The 22,719-nt window shown below is 40.9% G+C and overlaps 1 protein-coding gene across 2 annotated transcripts; it reads right to left on the bottom strand.

Annotated features, from left to right (window-relative positions):
* Positions 1–1,860: 1,860 nt before the first annotated feature.
* On the bottom strand, positions 1,861–8,484 carry MED18 (mediator complex subunit 18). 2 transcript variants are annotated; one of them, XM_058553428.1, is made up of 3 exons: positions 8,319–8,484; positions 7,574–7,716; positions 1,861–2,807 (listed from the first exon to the last, which is right to left on the bottom strand). In XM_058553428.1, the coding sequence occupies exons 2-3, from the start codon at positions 7,644–7,646 to the stop codon at positions 2,254–2,256; spliced, it is 627 nt and encodes a 208-aa protein (XP_058409411.1). In that variant the 5' UTR covers positions 7,647–7,716; positions 8,319–8,484; the 3' UTR covers positions 1,861–2,253. The 2 variants fall into 2 exon arrangements, with proteins under 2 accessions (XP_058409411.1, XP_058409412.1); XM_058553429.1 differs by having other exon boundaries at positions 8,332–8,484.
* Between the last annotated feature and the right edge of the window lie 14,235 nt (positions 8,485–22,719).

Raw genomic sequence — 22,719 nt, 5'->3', positions numbered from 1 at the left:
CATCCTTACTATTTATTTATTTATTTGTGTGGAAGATCAGCCCTGAGCTAACATCCACGCTAATCCTCCTCTTTTTGCTGAGGAAGACCAGCTCTGAGCTAACATCTATTGCCAATCCTCCTCCTTCTTATTCCCCAAAGCCCCAGTAGATAGTTGTATGTCATAGTTGCACATCCTTCTAGTTGCTGTATGTGGGACGTGGCCTCAGCATGGCCGGAGAAGCGGTGCCTCGGTGCGCGCCCAGGATCCGAACCTGCACCGCCAGTAGCGGAGCGTGCGCACTTAACCACTAAGCCACCGGGCTGGCCCCATCCTTACTATTTAAAGCAGCTTTGGATAGGTTTTCTGTTACTTGCAGCCCAAAGCATGCTAACAGAGTATTCACATAATCTTTCAAGTGGCAAACTTGACGTCTATAGAGAACTATGATTTGTCCAATGTAGCTCAATTGGGGTATTATCTAAGTGGAGGTTCCAGAAAAAAAGGAAAATTTTGAGTAACCTATGATTTTTAGGAAGCCAAACTCTTCAGTGTGTTAAAAACTCTACAAGTATTAAAATGATCAACATTTATCCCACTAACAACTGTTATTAAAAAAAAATCCATTAAATTAAAAGTCAAATGATAAATGGGAAAAATTATATATAAGCTCTCGACAAATTAATAAAGATGAACAATCAATGAAGAAAGGGGAATTCACATACGAAAAAAATGTCCAATAACATAAAAAATTTAAGATTTTTTTCCCCCCCCAAAGCCCCAGTAGATAGTTGTGTGTCATAGCTGCACATCCTTCTAATTGCTGTATGTGGGACGCGGCCTCAGCATGGCCGGAGAAGCAGCGCGTCGGTGCGAGCCCGGGATCCGAACCCGGGTCGCCAGCAGTGGAGTGTGCTCACTTAACCACTAAGCCACGGGGCCGGCCCAACATAAAAAATTTAAACCTCACTGTTGAATATTTTTAAAAGAAAATTGAAACTAGTCACCATTTATCATCAAATGGGATGGGAAAAACAAATTTTCCGTCAGCGTTGGAAACGTCATTTACAGCTGGTAGGAGTGAAAACTGGGGCATTTCTGGAAGGCATTTGGCAATGCATGGCAGAAGTCTTAAAACAGTGCATACTCTGACTCAGCAGTTCCTTAGAATTTATCCTAAAGAATAATCATAGATGTCAGCAAAGATTTAATTAAAAGCACTAGCATTACAGATTGTCTATAAAAGCAAAAAATTAAGATCAAACTAAAAATCCCAAAGTAGGCGAATCAATTAAGTTATGGAAAAATCCATATGATGGGATACAAATAGCAATTATAATTATCAATATTTAAATAACAGCTCTGCTAATTAGTAGCTACATAGCCCAGGAAAAGCTAATTAATCTCTCTCTGCACCTCAATTTCTCTGTTTATGAAATGGGTTTGTTGTGAACACTAAATTAATTAACATACCTAAAGCACTTAGGATAGCACTGAGACATAAGAAGAATTCAATAATTTTTTTTTTTTTTTAACAGGACACTGTAGACTAATGTCCTGGAAAGATGTTAATGATAAATTAAACAAAAAAAGGAGGTTACAAACCAGTATATACAAAATATTTTCATAAAATAAATATCTCATATATATATAAATTTACAAAACTAAAGACTAGGAAGATATATATCAAAATAGAAATAGTACATCTCTTTGAATAATAGGATTACAGAGTTTTTTCTTATTTTTGTCTGTATTTAAAAATTTTTCAACAATGAATGTGCTACTTTTATGAAAGGTAAAAACTCATCTCTATCAAAAATTAAAACTAAAAACTGTCATTTTTTTGCTCCAACTGGTAATGAATCCACCCCTAGTTAGCAGAATAATAAAGAATCAGAATTATAGACATTTCTCTTCATAACCTTTATTACCACATAATACAAGCTCACAGTCTCTATTTTACCAACCTTATACACAAATGCCAAAATAATTAAGAGATTTTTATTTCCAAAAGCTAATTTATTCCAGGTTCCTCTCTTTATGCACAGGGATTAGATAGATTCCGCATGTTATCCTGAGCCTTTAATTTAGAAAGCCTGCACAAAAGTGATCTTGCCACATGAGTACAGCAGTGCAAAGAACCAACTAAGTTCTCACTGTCCTCCTTCCTTCCAGGAAGAATGCCTGGCTGGCAGTGGTGAAACGGGGCATGTGTAACGTCTTCTTCTTTGTAACGGGTGAGGACGGGCCCCAGTAGTGGACAGACTGTCTTAGTCACATGAGCCTTTTGGGGTCTATTTTCTCTAGATGAACCAGAGGTTTCAGCTGCTCAGCAAAGTTCCTCATGTCATCAGAGACCATGTCCTGCCCAGCTGCTGCAACAACACTTAGTTCCACAAGATAGGAGAGTGACAAGGCCTCAGTGCTCTCTGTGTTCCCTGGCACCAGGATGCGGAAGATCTTGTACACCATAATCTTCATGATGCCCTTACGGAACAAGTGTCCCTTTGCGACAAACTCATGGTCCATGCGGAAACCCATTTCCATCAGGAAGTCAGTGAGGTTCTCAGATGTTGCAATGTCCACGCAGTTTCGCACCAGGGCATGGCGGTTCTTGTCTCCCATTTCTGGCTGTCCCAGGTAGCGCAGATGCCAGGGTGCCCCTGGCTTATCCATAGAGCGCCGGGCCCTTAGGACAAATGGACTGGCCTGCTGGCCCTTAAGGAGGAATACCATCTCATGGTCAAGGAAAGTCTCAGGTTCCATGTTGTCACACAAACCACGAAGGCGGTGGATAAGGCTTTCCAAGCTGTTATCTAAAACACTTCCTGAGGAAGGAAAAAGCACTATTGAGTCCCATCTTTCATTTGGGTAATGGAATTAGCGAAAGATTGAAAAAACTTAAATGAAAAACCAAAACAGTTTAGTGCAGTGTTTTATAAAGCATAGCCCCAATATATGCAATTTTAGAGAGATCATACTGCCAAGCTATTGCATAAAATTACGAGAAAGTTAATCCCTTTTCAATTTTTTGCACTGTCTTATTTGGTATTAGAAAGTCTTTAGGCCTTCTCTAACAACGCTAACCTCCAGCAGGCTTTGGGCTCAAAGCCTTTAACAGGCAACAGTATCTATCTAGAATAATAATACTGTTTTGCTATCATTTATTTTAGAAATTATCTTCTATTTCCAGCAAACAACAGTTTTCTGTTTATAGAAGAAATATAACATTTCCTTTTTATGTAATATATTTAAGTAAAAGAGAATTAACTGCTTTGTAGAAATATACTAATCTTTGTTCTCATCTTATTCTTCTCCTGGCAGCATTTGACATGGTTGTGATAGATTACACCCACTTTGAAATCTATTCTTCCCTTGGCCTCTGGGACACAACTCTCACTTGGTTCTTCATCTAACTCACTGACTATTCCTTTTAAGTTTTCTTTGCTGGGTCTTCCACATCTTCCCTAAATATTGGAGGATCCTAGGACTCAATCCTGGTCCTCTTCTCTAGCAACAATCTCTTCCTCTCTAGGTGACCTAATTCGATCCTATGGCTTTAAATATTATTTATGCACTGAGGACTCCCACATTTATATCTCACGAACTACAGACTCATACATCCAATGGTCTACTCAACTTCTTCTTGGATGCCTAACAGATATTTTCATCTTAACACGTTCAATATCAAACTGTCAATTTTTCCTCCACAATCTTATTCCTCCTGCAGTCGTCCCCATCACAGTAAACAACAACACTCTGCTTCTAGTTGCCCATGCCCAAAACTACAGAATCATTTTTTTTTTTTTTTGAGGAAGATCAGCCCTGAGCTAACATACAGGCTAATCCTCCTCTTTTTGCTGAGGAAGACCGGCTCTGAGCTAACATCTATTGCCAATCCTCTTCCTTTTTCTCCCCAAAGCCCCAGTAGATAGTTGTATGTCATAGTTGCACATCCTTCTAGTTGCTGTATGTAGCACGTGGCCTCAGCATGGCCGGAGAAGCAGTGCGTCGGTGTGCGCCTGGGATTCGAACCCGGGCTGCCTGTAGTGGAGCACACGCACTTAACCGCTAAGCCACACGGCCCAGAATCATCTTTGACTACCTTCTTTCTCCCACATCCTACATCCAATCCATATATATATTTTGTCTTTTGGTGAGCAAGATTCGCCCTGAGCTAACATCTGTTGCCAATCTTCTTCTTTTGTTTGCTTGAGGAAAATTAGCTCTGAGCTAACATGTGTTTCATTCTTGCTCTATTTTGTATGTGGGTTGCCGCCACAGCATGGCTTGATGAGTGGCATAGGTCTGTGCCCGGGATCTGAACCCGTGAACCGGGCCACCGAAGAGAGCACGCTAGACTTAACCACTATGCCATGGGGCCAGCCCCCAATCCACATTTTTAAAATATATGCACTATCCAACCATTTCTCACTCCCTCAATCACTGCCACCTAGTCCAAGTCTCCTTCATTTCAATAGCCTGCTTCTACCCTTGCCTTCCTCTCTTCTCCACACAACAGTCAAGTGGTCTTTTCAGAACATAAGGCAGATAATGGCACTCCTCTGCTCGGAACTCTCCAACGGCTTCCCACGTCATTCAGGCCCCAAATTGTCCATGAGGCCCCAAACAGTGTGATCTCTGCTACTCATCCAACATCATTTCCTTCCACTATCCCTCTAGATCGTTCTCTCCAGCCACAGTGATCTTCCTGCTATTTCCAGAAAATGCCAATTATCTGACAAAGTATTTCTCTTCAATGTCCCTTCCCTTAGTCCTTATGCTTAGAACCTTCTTCTCTCAGATATCTGCATGTCTCACCCCATCATCTTCTTCAGGTCTTTGCTCAAGTGTCACTTTATCAGAGAGGTCTTGTCTGATCACCCTAAATAAAATCACGTATCTCCCTCTAATCTCTTTCCATTTTCTTGATTTATTTTTCTTTAGCATTCTCACCTCGGTTTATTAGTCATCTTTCAATATATCAATTGTATATTGATTTTTTAGTCATCTTTTTTCCTCCACTGCTGATACTACAATGCTAGGAACATATTAAACTGTTTATTGAATAAATCTGTTAAAGTAAATAAGAGTATATTCTTTTAACTATGGCAAAAATTGATAGTGGGACTCAAATGACTAAATTTTTGGAAAGGGGTAGTGCTGTAGGAAAAGCAACAGATCAGGTCCTAGTAATCATAGGACAGAAGATCAGGGGAGCAGGGAACAGGTCACCACTGTATCCTACGTTCAGGACAGTGTCAGACGTGTTTGTTCACTCCTCAAACATTTGAGGAGCTTTGTAAGTGTTGCTTCATTCAACATACGCTTATTGCATGCTGTGCCAGGCACTATGCTAGGAAGTAGGGGGCCCTGTCCTCATTGAGATTATAGTTTAGTGGAGGAAACAACAATAAATAAGTAAACAGAATATAAGAAAATAAAAGGGAGACTGATTAGAGAGCAATTGGTGGGGGGTGGAGAAGAGGAGACCTCTTTGAGGGGTTGGAGTAGTCAGAGAAGGTCTCTTGAAGGGAATGACAACTAAGCTGAGACCTGAAGGATGAAAATGAGATAGTTATTTGAAGGGCTGGAAAAAAGTATTGAGGGAGACAGATCATCAAGTGCAAAGGCACGGAGGCAGGAAAAGGCTTAAGGAACTCAAGGAAATGAAAGGATATCAATGTCGCTGAAAGGTAGTGAGCAAGATAGAAGATGGTAATGAAATGAGGATTTGGCATGGGCCAAAGCATGCAGGCCTTATATAGTCTATGGTAAAGGTTATATTTTATTCTAAGGTCATTGGGCAGCTACTAGCTCCACACTTCATTCTCCACACAACAGGGAAAGACATGACTGCATTTACATTTTAAAAAGATCATTCCAGGAAAATTGGTAGGGACTCTTCAACAAGATACGGTTATGGGGGAGGAAAAAAAGAGGCGAGGGGAGACTGGTCCAATTTAAAAGAGACTTCAGGAAAAGAAAAAAAAAGAGAGACAACTAACAAATGTAATGTATGAAACTTGATTGGATCCTGGTTACAAAACATATTTTTGGGACAATTGGGAAGAAACTTCTGAATATGGACTAGATAGTAAAAATATATTATTAATTTTTTTTAGATAATAATGACAGTATTGGGGTTATGAAGGAAAATATCCTTGTTTTTTTTTTTTTTCTGTGAGGAAGATCAGCCCTGAGCTAACATCCGATGCCAATCCTCCCCTTTTTCTTTTGCTGAGGAAGATTGGCCCTGGGCTAACATCCGTGCCCATCTTCCTCTACTTTATATGGGACACCGCCACAGCACAGCTTGACGAGCGGTGCGTCGGTGCATGCGTGGGACCGAACCTGCGAACCCCAGGCTGCTGAAGTGAAGTGCGCACACTTAACAGCTGCGCCACCAGGCCGGCCCCAAAATATCCTTCTTTTTAGAGATGTATACTGAAGTGTTTAGGGATAAAATGTTAATGAGGTCTAAAATTTTCTTTAAAAACAGCATAAGAAAAAAGATGAAGCAAATATGGCAAAATGATAGAAACTGGTAAATCCAGATGATGGATATGGAGTGTTCAGTATACTAGTCTTGATTTTATGTTTAAATTTTTTAGTAATAAAACAATTTTTAAAAAAGATGACTAGGGGCCAGCCTGTGGTACAACAGGTGGAGAAAAGATATTTAAAATATATTTTGGAAGTAAAATGAATGGTACTTAGAGATGGACTGGATGAGGGAGTAAAGTAAAAAATGGAGATTGACTCCTGAATGCTCGGCTCAAGCGACTGGTGAATGACAGAGGCACTTTCATTTCATTTCATTTCATAGTGAGATGGCAAAGATGAGGAGGGGCAGCTTGAGGGGTGGAAATTAATAACCTTATTTTGTTCGTATTAAGTTACTGAATGAATAATGTGAATTAAAGTCTAAACTCTTCCACTAAACATTATATAACCTTTTGAAAATCATTACCCTCTCTGGGTTTTGCGTTTCCTCAATGGGGCAAGTTACTTTACCTCTGTTTCCTGATCTATAACTTGGAGCTAATAATAGTATCATAGAATTACCATATAATCCAGGAAACTCACTTCTGGGTATACATCCAAAAGAATTCAAAGCAGGATCTTGAAGAGATATTTGCACACCATGTTCACTGTAGCACTATTCCCAATAACCAAGAGATGGAAACCACCCTGATGTCCACTGACAGAGGAATGGATAAAGAAAATGTGCTATATACATACAACAGAATATTATTCAGCCTTTAAAAAGAGGATCCTGTTACATGCTACAATATGGATGAACCTCAAGGACATTAAGCTAAGTGATATAAGCCAGTCATAAAAAGATAAATACTGCATGATTCCACTCATATGAAGTATCTAAAATATTGAAAATCAGAAACAGAAAGTAGAAAGGTGGTTGCCCAAGGGCTGGGGGAAGGGGTTGGGAGAATTAGTGTTTAATGGGTAATTTGTTGTCTAATGGGTGCCAGAAACCACGCAGGCTGCCTTTGTATAGCAGCCTCTCAGCTCCACGGAAGCTGAATAGAAAAGAGGAAAACAGGTAATCCAAGCCCCCTGATTCACTTACCCTGCAACAGGTACTCCATCATGTTAATGGTGCCCCCAGTGACAGGCATCATAGTGACTGGAGGTGCCTCCATGGTGTCTGATTAAGTTGAAGACGACAAAAATGAATTCAGAGTCCCAAGTCAAATAAAGCACAGGATACACCTGAAGAAGAGTTACACTTGTTAATATATCACAGTGGAGAGACATCAGATCTGCTCATGTCATTAGCCCCGACATCAAAAGACTTATTTGTCCATTCAAAACTTTCTATGTAACTGCTATATGGCCAGTTTCGGGAACTGATGATACAGAAATATACAAAGGAGAACTGGTCATGGAGTTACAGCATAACCTTCTAGTCTCAAAGTGTGAAACTTCTAGGTTTTTTTGAAAAAAGTGCAATCTTGAGGAAGTCATCAAATCTCTCACTCAATGTCTTCCCGATAAGATGGGGTCAAGGATATTTAACCCCCAAGGCTTTGTGCCTCAGATGACATAATGGACATACAATTACATTCAGAAGAACTGAAAGGTGACTTAAGGGACCTTGTCTACCCTTCAATTTATAGATGAGGATATTGAGACTCGGAGAGGGGCCCAAGGACACATAGCAAGTCGGTGGCAGAGCTTGGACCACACTAAAATCTAGGCGTTCCGCCTTTCTGAAAACGCCTTTTAAAGCGAGCGAGGCGGAAGCGAGTTGTTCTTTTAAGATGATGTTTTAAGTCTTCCTAAGCCAGGATTGAGGACACGTGCCCACTTACATCAGAAACACACCTACGCGCGCGCTCTAGTCTCTTCTCGCAAAGCGGAGAATTATATCCACCCGAGCACCTCGGAGCTATTCAGCGACAATTAGCACCCAGTCCTAAGGCTCAAGACCCTTGGATAATAAAACCACTCGGCTTTCTCCTCTTCCCACTTCCGCCAAGAACCAGACGTGGCGCAAACGTCTACACACCCGCCCCGCAACGTAAGGGTGCCGAGAGGGCATAAAATCGCCCTCTTTGGTACCTGGCAAGCAGAAGCGCATGCGCAAGAAGCGACGCAGCTGTGTGGAAGATGGCGGCTTACTTTGGAGCGTTCCTCTGGGAGTTACTGGGCTGGGGCTTGACGTCATAGGCCGTACTCCAGGAAAACATTTTATTTTTTTCAAGCTCGACGACCTGGAGATGGTTTTGCCTAGGAAAAGTCTTGGAACTGACCAGGGGAAAAGAGAGCCTGGGGAAGGGAGCTGCAGGAAAAAGAGAAGGCGAGACTGTTATAAAAGACTTCTTTTTGTTGGGTCCCTGAAGTTGAAAAGGAAAGACCCTTGACTGCCTAGCATAATGTTCTGAACATCTAGGGAGCTCGGTAATACACTTAATATTTGTTCACTTTACTGTGTATATTTTACTTCAATTAAAAAATGTAGGAAGAGAAGTAAATTCAACAAATATTTGTAAAATTCTGTTTATGTGTCAAGCATATAAGGTGCTAAATGGGGACTGGAGTAAGGTGAATGAGGCACTCTGCTGAAGCGAAAAATTTATGGCGACACGAAAAAACTCAGTAACCAAGATAATATTTTAATGCAATATTTTACAAATTTAGTGCAAAAAATCCTTAATGAACAAAATATTAACTTTTTAAATTTGATTCCCACAGCAGGCCTATGAGCCAAATACAATTATTACTGTAATTTTACAGACAGGGAAATTGAGGAAATGGGCTGTTAAATAACATGCGAGTGGAGAGGCTGGCAATCTAAGCTGCTGACTTCAGAGCCCACCCTCAGTTACTATACTGCCTCTTGTACCTCTAGTTCCCCTGCTGTAACCTACACTACCTCCCAATCATTCTTTTTTTTTTTTTTTTTGATGAGGCAGATCAGCCCTGAGCTAACATCTGATGCCAGTCCTCCTCTTGTTGCAGAGGAAGATTGGCCCTGGGCTAACATCTGTGCCCATCTTCCTGTACTTTATATGGGACACTGCCACAGCATGGCTTGACAAGTGGTGCATATGTGTGTGCGGGGGATCTGAACTTGTGAACCCTTGGACCGCCCAAGTGGAGCGTGTGCACGTAGCCGCTATGCCAATGGCCAGCCCCCCCAGTCATTCTTTTTTTTTTTAATCGAACATTTCTTGAAAGTGTTTGTGCTGTAGACATTCTGTTAGCTGTTGACTTGATTCAATTTCTGCCCTCAGAAGAGTTTATAGGCAAGTTGTAGGAATCAGTAAACTAAGGAGATGGCACCATGTGATTTGATTCAATAGGATAATGAGATATAAACAGCTCAACTGCTCTGGAAGCAAACAGGACACTTGATCCATCCTGAGGGCGACAGAGAAGGAATCCTGGAAAAAGTAATTAATGCCCAAAGTAACTTGAAGGATCAGTAGGTGTTAGCCAGATAAAGAAGGGAGGAAAGGAAATTCCAGGTAACGGAAACAACATGTACAAAAGGACATTGAGTTTAGTAGAATTAGGATATAGAATCTGAGGTTAGGAGGGGTAAGAAATGAGTCTGGAGAAAGGATAAGACCCAGATCCTGGAGAACTTTGCATGCCAGACTAAAGAACAGATGTGTGCTTTAAAAAAAGCTCTGGCTACAATGTGGAGAAAAGCTTGGAGAAGGAGGTCCTGGAGAAAGAAGACCAGTTAGGAGCTTTGGCATAACTCCAGCTGGGAGATCATTTCGGGAGAAAAGACAGATTTGAAAAATATAAAAGAGAATGATTTGATGACTAACCAGAGGTAAAGACAGAGAGAGGGAATCACAAATGTCTAGATTTTTACCTTAGGTGGACATGGTACTGTGTTTTTCTGAGCTAGGAAATATAAAGCAGTGTGGGTGAGGCAGGAAAGATGAGTTCATGTGTACTAGATATATTGAGCATTAGGTGTTTATGAAACACGAAAGTGGCAGTGCCCCGCCAGAGTTCAGGGGAGGGAGAGCTAGGCTGGGGGGAGAGATTTCAGAATCAGAGCCTCATAGATGGTGGCTGAAGGCATGAGAATAAATAAGATCACCCTGAAAGAGCGTGTAGAATAGGAAGAGAAGACGGCCAAGAATTGGGCTTTGCACAGGACTCCAACAGTTATTAGAGCTGCATATACCCCAGGGCTTGGGATGTGCCTCCTGATCAACCTGATGATTCACAGTTTTGAGCAGAGTGACAAGCTCTCGGTGCTGTAATGATTGGAGGAGGTTGGCAAATTGCTGGGCTTCTCTTTTCCTGTACAGACACTAACTTCAGCATGGTAAGTCCAGTGAATTATGGGTCCTTTGAGGCACCATAGTATTTACCCAAATTTTAGCTGGCATTTTGAAGTAGGGTTAAATTAAAAAAAGAAAAAAAAGATGGACAGGAAACGAATGAACAATATGGTAAAACTTGGACAAGGCCTAGGAGTTATATGGATGGGTTTCTCTGATAAGAATGTGAGGCCTAGAGCTTAGAATGGGGTCACTTTTGTCCTCTGCGCTACCCAGCTGTGCAACCTTGGGCAATTCACTTCCCCTCTCTGAGCCTCAGCTTCCTTTTTTGTAAAATAGAGGTAAAAATAGTACTTTCTAAAACAGAGATTGCAAAAATAAAATGAGATGCTTATGAAACACTTAGCATAGTCCCTTGCTTATTGTAAGCAATCAATAAATGGTAGCTATTATTATATTTTAAATCACTCATTTGAGCAAGCACATTCTGTCTTATTGAATATATTTTGTGCATGTTTCATCTCCTTGGATAGATTGTAAACATCTTGTAGGGAGGAATCATGTATTTTCTTTGTATATATGTGTCTTTTTTCTATTTTTTTTTTTTTTATTGTATGTGTGTGTGAGGAAGATTAGCCCTGAGCTAACATCCAGTGCCAATCCTCCTCTTTTTTGGGTGAGGAAGATGGGCCCTGGGCTAACATCTGTGTCCCTCTTCCTCTACTTTATATGGGATGCCACCACAGCATGGCTTGACAAGCAGTGCATCGGTGCATGCCCAGGATCTGAACCTGCTAACCCTGGGCTGCTGAAGTGAAGTGTGTGAGCTTAACCACTATGCCACCAGGCCAGCCCTTATATATATGTGTCTTAGTCAGCTCGAGCTGCTATAACAAAATGCATAAACTGGGTGGCTTATAAACAACAGAAATTTATTTTTCACAGTTGTGGAGGGTAGAAGTCTGCAATTAGGGTGCTGGTATGGTCGGGTTCTGGTGAGATCCCTCTTCTAAGTTGCAGATTGCCAACTTCTTGTATCCTCACGTGGTGAAGAACAGAGCAAAGCAAACTCTCTCAGAACTCTTATAAGAGCACTAATCTGGGGCCAGCCCCGTGGCATAGTGGTTAAGTTTGCATGCTCTGCTTCAGTGGCCTAGGGTTTGACCTAGGGTTTGGATCCCGGGCGTGGACCTATGCACTGCTGTAGCACTACCAAGCCATGCTGTGGCAGGCCTCCCACATATAAAATGGAGGAAAATGGGCACAGGTGTTAGCTCTGGGCCAACCTTTCTCAGCAAAAAGAGGAGGATGGGCAACAGAGGTTAGCTCAGGGCTAATCTTCCTCACCAAAAAGAAAAAAAAAGCGCTAATCCATTCATGAGGGCACTTCCCTCAGGACCTCATCTAATTCTAATCACCTCCCAAAGGCCGCACCTCCTAATATTATCACATTGGGGAGTAGGGTTTCAACATATGAATTTTGGGGGGGTACACCGACATTTGGTCCGTAACAATGTGCTTTACATGTAGTAGGTGTTCAGAAATTTTGTTGAACACATCACAATAGCTACCAATTATTGAACAGTTGCTACACACCAACAACTTTAACTACCTGTGTGTAAATATGCCAAATACTGCTAAAAGGTAGCTGTTACCAGCTCCACTTTACAGAGGAGGAAAAAGAGGTTCAGAGAGGTAAAGTGACTTGCCCAAAGCCAAGCGCCCAGCAAATGGCAGAACTCAGATTCAAATTCAGTGCCTTCTGACACCACGCCTGTCTCTTCACCGTGCTTCCTTCTGAATTCGTGGACTCTTTCTCCATGGTGAGTTTCGCCAGTTATTACAATTAATAGTAGCAAAGGAGGAGAAAATTTCACACGTTAATGCTTCCCAGCCAATCACTAGACTAGGCTCAAAGGAGTAAGACCAGTTCTTGGCCCGTTTTCATCAGGACAGCAGACCATAGACATGGATAGCGAAGCACACATACTCATACACAGTTCCTTCCTCAGCTTTCTAGAATGACCTGATGGGAATTAAGATAGATCTTCCCCCCTGTTATATGCAATGCTAGGCTCTCAACCTTAGTGTTACAAACTACTATTTCCCCAGGAATGAGCTGACATATATTGGCTGCTTCCTATGTGCATAGCACTATGGAAAAGGTATAACCATGGCTTTTCAACCTAGTTATCTCCAGCATCCTCATCAGTTCATGACATTCCTCCACTCAAGAGTAAAAGCCAAAGTTCTCTTTATGCCTACATGATCTGCCCTCATCACCTGTTACTTCTCTGACCATATCCCAGTGATCCCCATCTGTGCCTGTCCCCATCCCATCTACTCAGCTCCAGCCACGCTGTTCTCATTGCTCTTGAACATGTCAAGGATGCTCCTATCTTAAGTCTTTTGTAACTGTTGTACAGTCTACCTGGACCTCTCCTTTTCCATTGAACTGCAGGATTCACTCCTTTGCTTTCTTCTGGTCGCTTCTTAAATCTTCCTTAGAGAGGCCTTCTCTGACCACCTGTTTCAAACTGCCATCAACTACCTGTCCTGCCCACCCCGTTCCCTGCTGTATTTTTCTTTCTAGTGCATTTGACTAGGTGACACACTGTCTACTTACCGATATATTTATCTCCCCCTCCCCCAAATGAAATCATAAGCTCTATGAAAGCAGGGACTTTGTTTTATTCGCTACAGTATCCTCAGCTCCTGGAGTGATGCCTGCAATGCAGGCACTTCATAAATACTGTTTTTGTTGAGAGAATGATTGGTAAAGAACAGAAGTTAGCAGAGGGGTTATTAGATGATTTTCTTGGTCTCCTATATTTAGTCAGCACTGGATTCTGGAGGGAACCTAAGTCCTTAAACTCCAAGCTGGGGACACTGAAACTTTCCTCTAGGTATATGCTGCCCAATATGGCAGTCATGAGCCACATGTAGTTATTAACCACTTGAAATGTGGCTGGTTCAAATTAATATATGCTATAAGTGTAAGATACACACTGGATTTTGAAGACTTACTACAAAAAAAGAATATGAAATATCTCAGTAATTTTTTATATTGATTACATGTTGAAATGATATTTTGGATATTTGGGGTTTAATAAAATATATTATTAAATTTAATTTCACTTGTTTCTTGTTACTTTTTTTTTTAATGTGGCTACTAGAGTATTTAAAATTACATATGTGGCTCACATTGTATTTCTATTGGACAGCACTGCTCTAGGATCTAGATTGGAAGATGTGGCTTTAGAGCCAGACAGATCTAAGTTTGAATCCTGGCCACAGCTTATGTGGCCCTAGGCAAGTTATTTAACTTCTTAGGCTTTCGGCAGTACCTGGCACATACTGTATCTTGTAGGTATGCAATGAATCAGAGTTATTATTAGGAGAATGCTTTAGGAACTGGGGAATGTTTAATTTGGAAAAGACTTGAGAAGGGTGGAACATAACATGTACCTTCAAGTATGTAAAATTATGACAAAGCCGGCAAGGAGAGGGTGGAAAGGAAGAGGAGGGGAATATCTTACATTTACTGAGCATCAGGTGCCAGATACTTAAACATATTTATCTTGTTTAAATCACACAACAATGGGTACTTTAACCCACTTAATAGATGAGGAAACAAAAGTTAAGTTACTTGCTAATAACTGGTAGAGTCAAGATTTCCCAGATCTGTCTTTCTCCAGAGACTTTGCTTACTGTCCTGAGTCACTCTGTTTCCTAAGGAAAATTTGAGTTATTTTGTGTAATTCCAGAGGACAGGACTAGAAATGCTGGGTGGAAATCACAGGGAGACAGATTTCAGCTTCATATAAGGAACAACTGATCACAGTGATAGAGTCTGATAATGGAAAGGACTGCCTGGGTGAGAAGTAAACTCTCTTCCAGTGAAAATATTGAAGCAGAGACTGTGGTAGAAAGGATTCTTGCCTGGAGTGGAAGATTGAGCTATTATATTGCCTTGATTCCTAGACACTATCTACTCTAAGTCACAGCATTTACTTAATAACAGAGTTTCATGCAATTGAGAAACACCTCCATATACATGTCCATAAGTATTATAAGACAAAGCATGATAAACATGGACACAAAGTACATCTTAGAGTTGAAAAAATATGGTAGTTGAACCTTATGATTTCATAATTCATAGAGACACCCAGCCTTAGTAATTCTTCACCTCTGGATTTTTTTCCTGTTATGAAAATGGCAGCATCATTGTTAATAATAACCACCAACAGCAAACACCCAATGACAAATAATAAAAGATATAATTCTTGCTCTTAAGGAGTTTGGTTTGCTGAGAGACAGGTAAAACATCCCAGGTTATTTTGTGCCTAATATTCTTCACGGGCTGCTGACTCAAGAGTTCACCTTCCTACCCCACCCCTTGTAGGACAAGCAGCATCAGCCATTTCATCCTCTTAATCTCAAGGCGGGGACCTAAGAAAGTCTGTTGCAGAAGGGTAATTGGCCTATTTACTTGCTCCTTTCAACTTAGCCCAGCCAACCCAACCCCAGCCTCTGGTTGACCAGGTGTTGAGGTGCCTCGAGGGGCTAGGCTATAATAGTTAATGTATTACACATATCCATAAAAGATTAAAGATTAGCTCTGTTTTAGCTGAACTGTAACTGTCTGTTTGGGTTTCTCCCCTCCCAGGTCTGTCTGGGGAAGTCAGTGTTGTTTTCAATCTGACGATAATTAACCCAGTGGGTCTTGAATTTCCTAGATGGAAGCCCTTTGACAGCTCCTCTTTAGTGCATGCTTACTGGGTACTGTACGAAGCTCTGGGGTAAGCGCTTTCTGTGAATCTGGATCACTCATTTGCTCCTCATCGCAGCCTTCTGATGCAGGTGGTGTTCTTCCAGTCTCATAGCTGCAAGAATCATGTGTCTGCCATGTAGTGTCTTTGGAAGCAAAAGGGTTTGTTTCTGGTCCTCTAAGATTTCATCATCATTAACCCCTTCATATGGGGGTCATATGCCATCATCTACACTATCAATTCAAACATTTCCTGGGGGAGACTCTGTACAGCCCAGAGGAGATAAAGAAGCCCAAGGAGACTCCATGGAGAAGCAGAAGGGCATGGGTAAACACACTAGTGCTTAGGTTTAAGATGGGCCCTGGAGTCAGGCTGCTTGGGTTAAAATTCTATCCCTGTCTAGCCATGTAAGCTTGGGCGAGTTACTTTACCTCTGTGAACATCATGTACTCATCTCTCCAGTGGGGAAAATACTAGTACTTTCCTTTAAGGTTGTTATGAGGATTGACTGATACACTTGGCACATAACAAGTATCAATAAAAATTTTAACTATTCCCAATATTATTGTGGGATTTCAACTCTATTAAACATGGGTTAAAAACAAACAAACATGGGTCACGTCTGGACTGGGCTACATACTGGTGTGTGGCCTTGAGCTAGTCACTTAATTTCTCTGAGTCTGTTTCTTAATCTGTAAAAGAGGGAGATTATCTACTTGATAGAATTGCTGTGAAGAGTATAGATGATACATACAAAGCTTAGCATGTAATGGGTGTTTTCAGACAAGTAGGTTGGTTGAGAAAGCAGGACATAAACATTAAAAACAGAACTAATGCAAAGAAAATTATAAGGAGAATTGGCATGTCTCTATACAGACGTAGCAAGGCAAACTGTGGTGTACAATTGAGTTAAGACTTATTGTGTGCCTGCTGTAGGCCAGGCATTGTTCTGGGCTCTTGGAATATAAGAATAAGCAAGACAGCCTAAATCTCTCCCTGACAGAGCCTACATTTTAGCAATAAAATGTTATTTACCATTAAAAATAGTTACAAAACAAATAGTGTGAAAAATGCTTACAATATCAACTAGAAAAACTAGTTAAAAAGTCATATGTGAAATATGATTCTAACTATATAGTCTCCAAAATATCTGTGCACAGAGGAAAAACCCGAAACTTTCTAATGCTAGCAATAATTCTTTGGTTAATGAAATCAGAGATTATTTTTCCTCCACTTGTGTCTGTTTTCCAAATTTTTGATGAGCATGTGTTACTTAAAGAGAAAAAAAAACTTAAACCAAATGTCCATCAACAGGTAAATGGATAAACAAATTGTGATATATTTGTACAATGGAATACTACTCAGCAATAAAAAAGAACAAATTACTGATGTATGCAACAAGATAGATGAATCTAAAAACATTCTAAGTGAAAGAAGCCAGACACAAAAGAATATATAATTCATGATTCCATTTGTATGATATTCTAGAACAGACAAAACTAATCTATAGTGAAAAAAATCAAATTTCTGCTTGCCTAGAGTGAGGAATGAGAAGGATTGACTGCAAAGAGATACAGGGGAAACTTTTTGGGAAAATGGAAATATTCTATATCTTGATTGTGGCTATGGTTACTCAGGTGTATATATTTGTCAAAACTTACTAAGCTGTACATTTAAATGGGTGCATTTTAAATGTACGTAAATGTATCTCAATAAAATTGATTAAAATAATAAAAAAATTCATAGTTTTTTTCTGGTTACAAGAGCATTACATGTTCATTGTAAGAAATTCTACTATTTTAGAAAAGAATTCTGATATTTAGGAAAAATTATTTTCTCCATTTTGAGAAATTGGAAAGTCGCTGCAAGTCTAAGCACAGGGTTTGGTACACAATAAATATTGGTAAATCAAAAAACAGAGTAAGAGAGAGAATTAACCCCATTAGGAAGCAGAGAAGAATGAATAGATTGGAGCACCGGGCAAGAACTACAGAAATCTAGGAGAAGCCCTGCTGGAGGATGAGGCTGTCAGGCGTGACAGGACGGGTGTGTGACCTCTATGAGACTCCAACAGGTGGGGAAAAAGTGAGAATGGAGGTCAGGATAGGTGAACTGATAAGGAATTGCATTTGATTGGCTTTTCCACTTGCTCTTTTTCCTTGGAGAAAGAGTGAGAATGTAGCGATGACAAAAAGCATAATGGCAGAGAAAAGCCAAGAATAAAGGAAGGAGGAAGTAGGCACAGGGTCCTCAGTAATGACCAAGTCAACCAGGGAGCTAATTCCCAGCATTGTTGTCCTTCCTGGTTGGCCAAAATATTGTTGACTGATCCCACCTGTTTGTCCTTACTGAATAGAATTATATCAGTTGGCAATTATGCACCAAGAACCCACAGAAAGTCCCACCTTGGTGTTATTTGCAGATGCAAAAATGGTTGAAGGCTCAGATCCCAGTTCCCACTACAGTGGGAAAAAGAGAACTAGTAATAGCTCTTAATAGTTCACATGTGCACAGCAATCTACAGTTCACCAAGTGCTTTTCATTCGTTTCAGTCCATTCTCCCACCATCAGGAGCAAGAGGGAAGGGGGGGTGGGTAGTGTGGCAAAGGACAAAGAAGCAGACACACCTCACCTAGGCTGAGATGCCAGCTCCACCTCCTATAAGCTGGATGACCTAAAGCAGTGCCATCCGCTCCTTTTGCCATTATGAAAATAAAGGGAAATGTGTGTGACATACCTAGCACAGTGGTACGTACTGTGACTGGGTGGCTGCTGTTATGGTCATCCCAATTTTACAGATGTGGACACGGCTCGATGGAAGTCATGAAAAAATTGTAAGCAAGAGCTGAGACTTTTTGACAAATCTCCAAGTGGGAAGAATTGTTCATCACTGTTGTCTGTTCTTCCCCCAGAAGAGGCAAGAATAGGCTGTGCAGGGAATAGAAACCATGACTAAGGGAAAACCTTCTGACGTGAAATCATAGGATCATAGACTTAAAAGTGTGCTTTTGGACTCATTAGTCCAGCTCCTTCTCCCCTACCCCACAGAATGGATAGGGAAACCAAGGCCCAAGGAGCAGAAGAGACTTGCCCAAATGACTCGGAATAGAATGGTACGCCCTGAACAGTGGCCAGACTTTTCTCTTGCTATTTCTTTGTGAACCCAAACTCTTTAGTCATACAGTCTTGGGAGCGATTCTTCCCAAGAAAAATTTCTTCTTCGAAGAAATCGAAGAAACTTCTGAATGAGAATTGGGTGGGCACAAGGTAAGGCAAGCTCTTTGCACCTGTCACTGGGAGCCACCTTTCTGTCCAGGAGCTCAAGAAGACACTAGCTACCCACAGTGACCTTCTCTGCCTCTGCCGCCTTAATGCGCAAATAGGTTGTGAAACAACCTAGGCAGTGACTCAGCCTGGGGGCCTGTTCTGCTGGTCAGTGCAGGCAGGCTGGGGCTGTTTGGTTGAGCCTTGAAAGGACATCGTGTCTTACAAACATGTTGCTTGTCAAAGCCCTGACGGGGGTGCCAAGCACAGTCTGTGAACTCTGGTCCCTGAGGCGTCACCAATGACTGAACTGGGGGGTGCCTAAGTTGTACACAACATCTCCTGATTGTTATCTAACAACCATCAAGTTGTACACATCTCCTGATTGTTATTCTCATCTAACAACCATCAAGTTGTACACAACATCTCCTGATTGTTATTCTCATCTAACAACCATCCAGGGCCAATGTCAGGAAGAGGGGAATGTGTTAGAGGCTGGGGAGCTCCTATTTCTCAAGAGGCAGCTTGATGCGGTGGCCTGGGCTTTTGGAGTCCACATTCTGCAGACTTTAGTTCACATCCTGGCTCTGCTGCTTATTGTCCTTGTGACCTTGGGCAGATGGCTTATCCTTGCTAAGTTTCAGTTTCCTTATTCTATAAAATGCCCACCTTGCAAAACTGTCTTCTAGAGATAAAAGATGTCAATTTCCTGGAACGCGGAAAACTCTCCATAAATTGTTATTAGGATCCTGTGCCAAAATCTGCTTCTTCCTCCATTCCAAACCAGAATTGCCCCTCCTGAGCTAAGAGTTTATATTGTAGTGGCACTTTCCCACTCAGCCAGAAATGGTGAAAAGCAACCAGTGCAACTGTCACAGATACATGCCCCAGGCCAGTTGTATCATTGCTATTCTATTGATTACTAGATTCATTTCCTATTAGAAGAGAAAGAGACATTTTTAATCAAGGGGTATGGCAGGCTGAAAATTGGTCCCCAAACGTATCCAGATCTTAATCTCTGGAACCTATGAATGTTACCTTATATGGCAAAAGAGATTTTGTAGATGTGATTAAGTTAAGGATATTGAGATGGAGAAGTTATCCAAGTGTGCCCTAAACGTAATCATAAGCATCCTCATAAAAGGGAGATAGAGGAATATTTGATGACAAAAGAGGAATAGGCAATGTGATGACGAAAGCAGAGATTGGAGTGAGGTGATTGCAAGCCAAGGAATGTGAGCAGCCACCAGAAGCTGGAGGAGACAAGGAATGAATTCTCCCCTGGAGACTCCAGAAGGAACCAGCTCTGCCAACACCTTGATTTTAGCCCCATACGACTCATTTCTGACTTCTGGCCTCAGAACTGTAAGAGAATACATTTCTGTTGTTTTAAGCCACTAAATGTGGTAATTTGTTACAACAACAACAGGAAACTAATCCAGGGCTGTGGTTGTCTTATTAATTATAAAAATTAATACTTGTGGTATATATCCACACAATGGAATATTATTCCATAAAGCGGAATAAAGTATTAACACATGCTACAATGTGGGTGAACCTTGAAAACATTATGCTAAGTGAAAGAAGCTGATCACAAAGGGCTACACATTGTATGGTTCCATTTATATGAAGTAATCAGAATAGGCGACTCTAGAGGGACAGAAAATATATCAGTGGTTACCTCGGCCTGGGGGATGTGAGGAGTGGCGAGTGGTGGCTAAGAGATGCAGGGTTTCTTTTGGAGGTAACGAAAATGTTCTAAAGTTTATTGTGGTGATGATTGCACAACTCAGTGAATATAATAAAAACCATTGAATTTGTGCGCTTGCATGGTATGTGAATTGTATCTCAATAGAGTTGTTAAAAATGATACTAAGAGTTAACATTTACTGAACACTTGCCAGACACTGTGCTATAGTTTAAGTGCTTTCTCATTTAATCCTGGAATAATATTAGTATAATAACAGCTAACCTTAGCACTTGCTACATGTCAGGCGCTATTTTTTTTTTTTTTGAGGAAGATTAGCCCCGAGCTAACATCTGTTGCCAGTCTTCCTCTTTTTTGCTGAGAAGATTGGCCCTAGGCTAACATCCATGCCCATCTTCCTCTACTTTATGTGGGACGCCACCACAGCATGGCTTGATAAGCAGTGCATAGGTCCGTGCCCAGGATCTGAATCTGTGAACCCCGGGCCCCCGAAGGGGAGTGCGTGAACTTAACCACTATGCCACCAGTCCGGCCCCCGGGCACTATTTTAAACCATCTTACATATATAAACTCCTGTAATCCCTATATCAACCCTATAATGTAGATACTACAATTACCCGTTTTAAGATAAGAAAACTGAGGTACTGAGAGGTCAAATAGCTTGTCCAAGGTCACACAGCTTCTAAGTGGTAGAACCCGGATTTCATCCCAAGTCATCGGACCCCTGAGCCCAAGGTCTTAACTATTTTGTTTGCTTGCAGGCACACTGGCACCATGGGACTGGCCCCCTTGACTGGCACTTTCCATTCCCTAGCTCCAGTCCTTTGCACTGCTCAGTGGTACTTCCTCTATCTTCCTAATAGATTCCACTTTTTAGCCTAAAGCTTAGCAGGTTTCTGTTACTTACATGCAACAGGGCCGTGATTCAGAAAAGGGCAAATGCCACTCATACCAGGGCAGAGCAGGGGCTTCCTGCTCTCAGGTGGGCACTGAGCATGTTCTACTGACCCTGGCACCTGGGGGTCCCCAGAGACCACATGCTGGAAAGAAGAAGAAGTACTTAGCTTCTCCCAGGGCCAGCAGCTCAGCAGCCCTTGCTGTATGTATTCCAATGTGTAAAGGCCTTGTGAATATTTTTTTAATTAAAAATAACTCACATTGTGGGGGTTTTAAAAAATGTATTATTACTAACATCTGTTCATAGGTAATAGAATATTGTAATTAAAATCCTGGCCTTTGTACTCTGGAAAACAGTTTGGTAGTTTCTTAAAACTAAACACGCAACTACAATACAACCCAGCAATTACAAACCCTGTACATTTATCCCAGAGAAATGAAACTTATGTTTAGACAAAAATCTGTACGTGAATGTTTAGAGCAGCTTTATGGGTAGTAGCTAAAAACTGGAAACAACCCAGATGCCCTTAAATAGGTGAAGAGTTAGTCTATGGTATATCTATGGAATACCACTTAGCATGGAATACTACTCAGCAATTAAAAGGAATGAAATAGTGATACACACAACAATCTGGATGAATTTCCAGAGAATTAGGTCTTATAAGTGAAAAAAGCCAATCTTAAAAGGTTACACTTGGTACAATTCATTTATATAATATTCTGGAAATGACCAAATTATAGAAATGGAGATCAGATTACTAGTGCCAGGGGTTAAGGAGAGAACTGGGTGTGGCTATAAAGGGCAATGTGAGGGATCCTTGTGGTGATGGAAATATTCTGTATCTTGACTGTATCAACTTTGTAATATTGTACTATAGTTTTGCAAGATGTTACCAGTGGGAGAAACTGGGTAAAGGGTACATAGGATCTCTTTGTATTATATCTTACAACTGCATGTGAATCTATAACTCTCTGAAAATAAAAAATTTAATTTAAAAAATCCTGGGCCCTGCGTTCAAATCATCCCTCCACCATTTATTAGCTCTGTGTCTTAGAGTAGGTTACGTTTCCTGCCTGCCCTCAATTTTTACTCATCTTGTAGATTTCTTGTGAAAAACAAATGATATTATGCATATAAAATGCTAAGTACAGCACCTGGTACATTGTAAGGACTTAATAAATATTAGTCTGATTATAGAAAAATTAGAAAATGTAGATAATCAAAATGAAGAAAATATTTTTTAATAATTTTATTTATTTATTTATTTTTCCCCCAAAGCCCCAGTAGATAGTTGTATGTCATAGCTGCACATCTGAAGAA

Source organism: Diceros bicornis, chromosome 13 (genome assembly GCF_020826845.1).
Source record: "Diceros bicornis minor isolate mBicDic1 chromosome 13, mDicBic1.mat.cur, whole genome shotgun sequence".
Taxonomy (NCBI): domain Eukaryota; kingdom Metazoa; phylum Chordata; class Mammalia; order Perissodactyla; family Rhinocerotidae; genus Diceros; species Diceros bicornis.
The sequence above is the reverse complement of the archived record's forward strand: the minus strand, read 5'-3'. Positions and strand labels throughout refer to the sequence as shown.

Coding starts and splice junctions, on each gene's coding strand:
- MED18 (XM_058553428.1), bottom strand. CDS start 7,646: ATGGAGGCACCTCCAGTCACTATGATGCCTGTCACTGGGGGCACCATT. Junction 2,808..7,573: donor GATGGAGTACCTGTTGCAGG/GTAAGTGAATCA, acceptor TTCCTTCCTCAG/GAAGTGTTTTAGATAACAGC.